This window comes from Hippoglossus hippoglossus, chromosome 19 (assembly GCF_009819705.1).
Source record: "Hippoglossus hippoglossus isolate fHipHip1 chromosome 19, fHipHip1.pri, whole genome shotgun sequence".
NCBI lineage: Eukaryota > Metazoa > Chordata > Actinopteri > Pleuronectiformes > Pleuronectidae > Hippoglossus > Hippoglossus hippoglossus.
The window spans coordinates 11770243-11779182 of NC_047169.1; the positions used below are offsets into that span (position 1 = coordinate 11770243).

Below are 8940 nucleotides of genomic sequence, written 5' to 3' on the forward strand. Positions count from 1 at the left end.
AGCCAGCAGCTTGATATATTGATACACACTCTACACCGCACACAGCGCAGTCTTTCATTACAGCAGGTCAAAGAGACACAGGCCCTGGTCATGTTGAGGCCATGCAGCGATCAATATTCTCACCTGGTGAATTTGTTTGACTCTAATAGAGGAACTTTAATGAATTGCCTCCTTTCTACGAGGGTGAATGTGGTAACATGCAGAGTAGAAGTGCTCAAAAAAGCGGCAAACTCTGAGTTGTTCATTTTGCTTGGGAAGTCAGTGTTCAAGCCTGTCACCCTAATTATGTGGCCTCCATTTACTTTTGATTAACAAGTGATCGCACACAATGGTGGATTGTCTGCTCGTGTTTTCTCAATGATACGTCTGTGCATCAAGTTGCTGTCAACTGGTGGTGCCATGATGTGGGAGGCAGGGAGAGAGACAAAGAGACAGAGAGAGAGGGAGGGAGGGAGAGAGAGATAGAGAGAGAGAGAGAGAGAGGAGGGGAGAAGAAAAAAGGTAGGGAGGGAGAGAGGAGGGGAGGAGAAAAGAGGGAGGGAGGGAGGGAGAGAGACTGCAAATGGCAGCTTCTGTGACACCGAGGGAGGGAGGGAGAGGAGAGGAGAGAACGAGCAAGAAATAGTCAGGGGGGAGAGAGTGTGAGAGAGAGAGAGAGAGAGAGAGAGAGAGAGAGAGAGAGAGAGAGAGAGAGAGGCAGAACAGCAGTTCAAACTAGATCAGATTGCAAAAGATTGATAGAGAGAGCTGTTCAGTTAATACGCAGTGAGGGAGTATTGTACAGTTTAATGGGAAATGTGAAGGACAGACTTTATGTTAGTAAAGATGAGGGATAACCTGGAGACCAGCTGAAGAAACTGCCTCGGAAGATGGAGATACAAAACCCTGAATTTTCACTAGGATAGCCTTCATTAAAAGGTTTCACACCTGTTTTGCACGTCCAGCAGCGGCGGTGGCAGCATCGTGGCCCCGGGGGTCTTTCTGGGAATCAGCCTGGTCATTACCACTGCGTTTCACCTGCACTCGCAAACAGCTCCTGAGAAAAAAATACAAGAGCACAGAGATCAAGCCAGGATGAAGAAATTCAAAGGGGGTCGGTGCCTTGTGCTGAAGATGATGGAGTGGTTTTCTCCAGTATTAGAGTAACACGGAGAGAGAAGGAGCAGCAGCGGTGGCAGAAGGAGAGAATGCCTTAGTTTGGTTACTGGGAGAGAAGATATCACCTTTTACTTCTGCAGCCTGGGGAAGTACAGGTAGAAAAAAAAGGTAAGGGACGGAAAACTTTACCTCAAACTTGCGGCCTGATTGTTACCTCGACATTTGTCAAATTTCATTGGTCTGTCGTGATAAACATAATGAGACAGTGGACAACAATGTCTACTCACTGTCACTGCTGTTTGGCCCTGTAAATTATTATGTGTACCTACAAGCAGTTTTAAATCAGACTTAACTAGTATCTGATTTAAATTAAATCTAGTCTTTTCTTTTTGTCAGAGCCCATGTTGTCTTCTAAAAGTACAAGAAAATCAAATGTGTCAAATTGATCAAACGAAATTGACATGATAGATGACATCATTACAAATCACATCACAGCTTTTTTGGTGCAGAAAAGCTTTTCTGTAGAATACAAAATATCGATTGATTCCATGCAGGTTGATCATCTTCATGGTTTAACTTAAATTCCCTACTGGCCAACAGGGCCTTGCTTGTCATTATCACAGCATGATATTGACAGGTACCCAGATCACAAATGGTGAAAATAAAAAAGCTGAAATAGAGCTAGAAGGCAGACAAAGACAACAATTAAAGATAATCCATTCAAAGCACATTTAAATCCTGAAGTCAGTGATCTTGATTCATATCACAGCCTGTTCACTGAGACGGTACAGCAGAGTGAGAGGATATAAACACATTGTTTTGTGTGAAAACTGTAGGCTCCTGCTAAAACTTAAAGGCTTGACATTCAATTGACAATAGCAGAAACATTTTCTAAAATCTGGAGGGCTGCTGCTTTTCTAAAGGTTTCCTATCATTTTAAACCGAATAGCTGTGGAGGGTCTTTTGCCCATGGGTCAGACAACACAAGCCATAAGCATTGCCAATAAGCAATTTTGCAATAGCACTTTCAAATATAGTAAACCATAATTTATAGATTGACGACAGAAAACTAGTTAGAAATTGGACATCTAGACAGAATGTAATCAGCAAAATCACAAATTGAGTCAATGTAAACAAACACTTATATTTCTACTGTTACTTCCTTGGTAACAAATCCACTTGTAAACACTTGGACACCTAATTTCATCTGTGTGTTACTTTAGATAACAGTAGCATCTTATTTGGCATAATAATACTGGAGGGACAGATATCAGTAGGGGTCACAGGATAAAGTATTGATTCTGATACAGCACATTTTTATCATTGCATAAAGAAATCACCGATGTGAGGGCACAAAAGAGACAGAAGGAAAAGAATGAATATTATGCAGTGATGTCTGACAGTTCACCGAACTAATGGTGCTTTTCATCTCCCATTTGATTCACTTATATTTTCCCAAAGACAAGTTTAGCACGTAGCAGGACTGAGTCAAAACACAGATTATAACACAGTCCCAAAACGGTTACAATAATATTTCAAACACATGGAGTACACCTTACTGTATACACAGTATCTTCTTGTGTGGCTTCATCTGTAACATCTAGCAGTACTGTCTTTTAAGTAATGCATCTTAGCTTTTGTGCTTTGACCCAGAGGCGTCATTTAAAACTGGAAATAACCGTTCACGTTTAACATGGGTGATTCAGCCTTTGTGAATGGGTAAGTAATTAAAAAACTTCACACGTGATGATACAAAATCATCACGTGCATATATATACCAGCTGTTCTAACCGTGTGAGAAGGTGACTCAACTTCTTTATGAACACTTCTTTCTGACACTTCTCTCAACAAGCACCTGAGATGTAATCTCAGCACAGGAGATGGCCTACATAGCGAGGCTCACAGCCTCCAGGGTTGGTCAGTGTCTGGTTCTGACTTACTGCTTTTGTCTAGCAGCATTTTTTTTACTGCACTACATTAGAAAAACAACAATAAAACATGCTTCCAATCAGAAAGCATATCTGCATGGGGAGATGGTGTGGCTTTCTATAGAAAAATACCTGTAGGTCACTTGAGATGAGATGGGTTCTGCATGGTGAGCTATAGGAAAATACAAAGACACCTGAGCCTCGACTCTTCCTTCACAAAGGCCTTGGGAGGTGGATCGTAGTGGCTGAGCTCAGTTTCCTGCGTGCTTGTCTTGAGATGAAGTACCTTCTCTCACTCCACCTCATTGTTCCACCGAGTCCCTTCCATTATTTTGCACATCTAATTATTTGTCCTAGTTATCCATTCCTCATTAGCTGCAAAGTTATCATCTCTCTTAGTCACATCTCTCAACTCCTCAAGAAGACACACAGCAGACAAGATCGCAAAAGGTTGTTTAAGCATACGATTTGCATAATGGCACTGAATTGCTCTTGGAATTAACAACCAGTGTTAAAAGCTAAATCTAAGATCCCAGAACAAAAATTCAAAACACAGGACTGGAACATGCTATCACTTCCAGAGTGACACGACTCTCCAAATAAGGACAACTAGCTTTAACTTTACACCTTTAACAGCTGCAGAGAACTCATATTTAGTTGTCTTTTGTCCTATTTTTTGGACAACAGCTGATTTCAGTCAGAAAAAATGGCTTATTTGTTTGTCCGAGTTACCACTTTTTCATTAACATGATTATATTCTACCTGCAGCTAAAGAACTACAGATCCCCCTTTGACTGTACATTTATTTGAATTAAGGAAATTCAGAGTCCTATATATCCAGCTGTCATCTGCAGCTGCTAATGTCAGCCTTTTTGGCTGTGTAAAGAATAGTGTTGAATCCAAAGATGCACCATGTCGAATCAAACCTCTTGCACAACTTATCAGAATGACAATCTGATTCGACAAGATTTTTTCTGTTGAAACTCTGAGGCACTTAGTTAATGACACCCAGGAGCCAGGAGGGGTTTTACTTTCATTGGACTATTTCACTCAACACCGGCCACTGAACGACATCATTGCAACATTGAGACATTTGCACCTTGTAGGGCTGCTCAGGTGTGTAGTGCGGAGACAGGAAGTAAAGCGAAATGCTGAGAGAATATTCAGGCTTAAGATTTGTCAAACAGATGCTAAATGGATGAACCGAGCAAAGTGAACCTGCTTAATTTAACTGTCTGTTTAAAAAGTGCTAGATACGATTAGAAAGGATTAGACAATCCAGTATGGTTTACATACAACATTTTAACAGAATTATATATCTGAAAGTAGTGGAAGGAACATTATATTTAGTAATAAGGTGTGCTCTTTGGCTACATTGTGTTTTCCTGATACAGACGTGTGTGACCCCTAAGGGACAAATTTGAGACTGTGCATGAGATAATCTGGCTCCAGATCAGAAGAACTTCCACCTGAAAGAGTGTGAGTAAGGAGGGAATTAGTGTGAGTTTGTGGCAGACGGCAGGACACCTGGGATTTGGGAGCGCACATGAGTGAACTGTCAAGTCTTAGGCAGACAGGCACAGAAGGGACGTGGCTAAGCGATAAAAGCTGCCTGCACCAGAGGGGCCTCAGTCCAACACCCATGGGTAAAAAAAAAAAACTTGACCCTGAGACTTGTCGTCCAATGCAGTGGCCAGGATATCTGCTGCTTAATCAAGATTTGACCACGATCCATACATACTGCAAATGCCATTTTAACACATATACTGAGTATGAGCTTTATGTTGACAAATGTGTTGTCTAATTTCGTAAGAATCTTCTAAGCTTAAACTGTGGTGAGTAATTACAATGAATAAGTCATACACAGGATTGTAGAGGGGAGAATCTATGACCTACTTTTAGGGAGCACGATGGGACGGTGTTGGAGATTTACCTTATCCTCATAGAATGATTAATATGACTGCAAATTGTACAGAATGGGGTCAAAGAAAGTCCAGTCTCCATCCCTGTACACAGCATCTGGAATTGCATGTCTAGGTCTATGCACACACACACATTTCCCTTAGGAGTTTAGACACACACACACTGACAGGCTGATATGCCTATACCATATGACAGGGCTTTTAAACTAACACCTAACCAGATACAAGCAGTTTTTTTCCCACTTCCAACCCTCTTTATCATTTCAAAGAGAAAAGCAGAGGAAATGCCACGTGACAGAAGTGGATCTGCAACGAGGCCGCAGCTCTTCACTTACCCAGCCAAATTCAAAAGACTTGAGAACCCTTCAGTGAGGAGCTATTGGGTTTTGAGTCGTGATGTTTTAATAGAGCAAAATGGCAGAGAGAGGAAGTGTAAAGTAACTATCAAGTAACTGGTATTATGGATGCAAACAATATAAACCAAGACAATATAGACATACTGTAGTAGCTTATTGTTGACATGATTTATGTTTTCCACAGAATTATATTATGTTTGTGGCAGCAGCTCTAGGGGTCGTTGATTATTGTGATTGGCCAGAGAGACCAGTCCCGTCACATTCAGTACACTCATGTGCACCCTGAATGACAGGTACACAGAGAGGGCCCTCTACATGCCCGTGGTGGGAATGAGCACAAACAAAGCAAAAACTAGTGTTGTGCCGAGTTCTGCCTGCCTGCTGAGGATGGTACAGATGTTTTTATGTTGTACCAGCCCGCTGATTTGGTGAGATTTCTCCTGGCGCCCATGATGGCCAGTCTGACTATGATTTGAGAGAAAGAGAAGGAGAGAGGGAAAGAAAGGGGCAAGGAGTGTCTGGGCAATTAAAAAGTTAACTATGAAACAATCGAACAACATATTAATAGTACACAATGACAATCTTACTTGTTTCCTTAAATTTCTTATTGTTTTCCTATTATGTTTCCTATAATTTAGTTTTGTGGAAGGATAAACTTAACAGAAGCTGCACACAGTAACATGGTTACTGAAAGATCAATCTCTTAATCGGGTCCAGGTTTATCGATCTGATCTCTTTTTTCAGGTAAGAGAAGATGTAAAAAATACTGTTGATGATTGTGAATTGGTGAATTGAAGTGGTCATTTGGGCTCTAACACACAGGCACCTTATCCAGTCTAATAAGCTCTTGATATCTCTTGAAACCTTCTTTTTTGGATCAGCAGAAAAAACAGTTTGAGTGCTACTTATGTAACAAGGTTTTGCCATTTAGTCTCCACAAGCTATTATGGTTGGTTCTTTGTTGATGCTTTTATACACAGTTATGGTGTTGTTTGTCCATTATGTGACATAAAGATGCTAACATTGTTCTCTTCTCCTGACACACTCTACAGGGATTGGATTAAAACACACGACTTCCAGCCAGCTTCTGTCTATGACTCACTAAAATGCAGTGTAGCCAGTGATCAAGCTGTGAGGGGCCACAATCACACACTGGGAGTCGAGGCCTGCCCTTCTCCTCTCACCCTGCAGCTGGAGGCCCTGCCAGGAGCATGAGTGTGGGGAGGATCAACCGCTACAGCATTGTGTCATCCGAGGAAGAGGGTCTCCGCCTCACTACCATGCATGGCATGAACGGCTTTGGCAATGGCAAGATCCACACACGCCGCAAGTGCCGCAACCGCTTTGTCAAAAAGAATGGCCAGTGCAACGTGCAGTTTTCCAATATGGAGGAAAAGTCACAACGCTACATGGCTGATATCTTCACTACATGTGTCGATATTCGCTGGCGATGGATGCTGTTAGTCTTCACTCTTGTATTCGTTGTCTCCTGGCTGGTCTTCGGCTTAGCCTTTTGGGTCATCGCTTTGCTGCATGGTGATCTGGATAACCCCGCCGGAGATGACAACTTCACTCCATGTGTCCTACAAGTCAATGGATTTGTGGCTGCTTTTCTCTTCTCCATTGAAACACAGTCTACAATAGGTTATGGCTACCGCTGTGTGACTGAGGAGTGCCCAGTGGCTGTCTTTATGGTGGTTTTTCAGTCCATAGTGGGCTGCATCATTGACTGCTTCATGATCGGTGCCATCATGGCCAAGATGGCGAGGCCTAAGAAGCGAGCACAAACACTGTTGTTTAGCCACAATGCTGTCATCGCCATGCGGGATGGAAAGCTGTGTCTCATGTGGAGGGTAGGGAATCTTCGTAAGAGCCACATTGTAGAGGCCCATGTCAGGGCACAGCTCATCAAACCTCGGATCACGGATGAGGGAGAATATATCCCTTTAGACCAGATAGACATTAACGTGGGCTTTGATAAAGGCTTGGACAGGATTTTCTTAGTTTCACCCATCACTATTCTCCATGAGATCGATGAGGAGAGCCCTCTTTTTGGGATCAGTAAACAGGACTTAGAGACAGCAGACTTTGAGGTTGTTGTCATCTTGGAGGGCATGGTTGAAGCAACCGCCATGACCACACAGGCTCGCAGCTCCTATTTGGCCTCTGAGATCCTTTGGGGTCACCGGTATGAGCCAGTCTTGTTTGAGGAGAAGAACCTGTACAAGGTGGATTACTCACACTTTCACAAAACATATGAGGTGCCGTCCACCCCCCGCTGCAGTGCCAAGGACATGGTGGAGAACAAGTTCCTAGTCCCCAGCTCTAACTCCTTCTGCTATGAAAATGAGCTGGCCTTCCTCCACCGTGATGAGGAGGAGGAGGATGTAGGTGGTGGAGGCAGGGTACTGGCAAACCTCAGTCCAGACCGGAACAGCCGACATGAGTTTGATCGCTTACAGCCCAACAGAGCACTGGATCAACGGTCATATCGCAGAGAGTCGGAAATATGACCTCTACCTTCTGACCCCAGGTCAACTTTTGATAACTTTATCCAAGGGTAATAATGCCGAACAATGCAAAGTGCCATAGGAACTGACTACTGTGAAAGATTGGAAAAGAAATAAGACAACAATATAAGGGACTTAACTGGAAGGAATGGGGGAAAGCAACAGTACACAGCTTAGAAATTGTGGTGAGGAATGTCACCAATCAAGGAACAGGCCAGAGAAAGACCTTCTTCTTTCATGGAAACTTGAATCTTTTTTCACATTTTGAGTTAAGAGTTCAATGAGAGGGATCAAAAACTATTATGACAGATCCTTGTAATCATATTTAGTTGTAAATACATTGCGTAGGTAAGTTATGTTTTGTGTGCAGTATCAGTTTCCAAAACGTCTCTTAAAATTGTTGCTATTTCATCTTGTTCTTACAAATAATGCTGTTGCAAGGTTTCTTTTTAGTGTTCCTTGCATTGCTGCAACGGCTGGACCTGTATTCAGTGGTACAAATTTAAATTCATGCACTGCAGCATTCAGATGCAATGAGCCATGATAGAAACATCTGACCGCAAGCCACTGAAAACAACATAATTCAACACACTATTTTTTTTTTACATTGGGGTAATCTACCAACAAAGGGAGAATTTGCACTATGAAGAAATATGTTGAACAGAAGTAAACCTGTACTGAAAACAACTATTTATATCATCTCTAAATGCCTCATGTTTAAATCCACTATTAAAATATTACAAGCCACCATCATTAATTGAAAAAAATAATTGCACTATGAAGACCATAAAGAAATATGTTGAACAGAATTAAACATCATGATTTGGTGGCCCTGGCTTACGAACATAAATTGACAAGTATTCAGGTAAAAAAAAAGAAAGCACAAATAGCCAATAGGACAACCAACTTTGATGAACATGTCGTTTAACTTTTATTTTTGCAAGATATAGGTTGCAATATTCAGGTCTCCAATGATCAGATAAATTAATCAATAAAAAATGTATAATAGTGTTTTGTAAACATACTAAGAAATGCACCTTGAAGATTAGTGAACTTAACTTACATAACTTGAAAAATAATGTAATGAAGTATGGAAATTAAGACTAACAAATTGGCCTAAATTGAT

General features: G+C 41.7%; 1 protein-coding gene across 1 annotated transcript; it reads left to right on the plus strand.

Annotated features, from left to right (window-relative positions):
* The first annotated feature begins 655 nt into the window (after positions 1-655).
* On the plus strand, positions 656-8026 carry kcnj12a (potassium inwardly rectifying channel subfamily J member 12a). Its single transcript, XM_034571058.1, has 2 exons — positions 656-1266; positions 6357-8026. Exon 2 carries the CDS (start codon positions 6516-6518, stop codon positions 7815-7817), a length of 1302 nt encoding a protein of 433 aa, XP_034426949.1. The 5' UTR covers positions 656-1266; positions 6357-6515; the 3' UTR covers positions 7818-8026.
* The last annotated feature ends 914 nt before the right edge of the window (positions 8027-8940 follow it).

Excerpts from the sequence above, each read along its gene's own strand:
- kcnj12a (XM_034571058.1), top strand. The coding sequence starts at position 6,516 with ATGAGTGTGGGGAGGATCAACCGCTACAGCATTGTGTCATCCGAGGAA.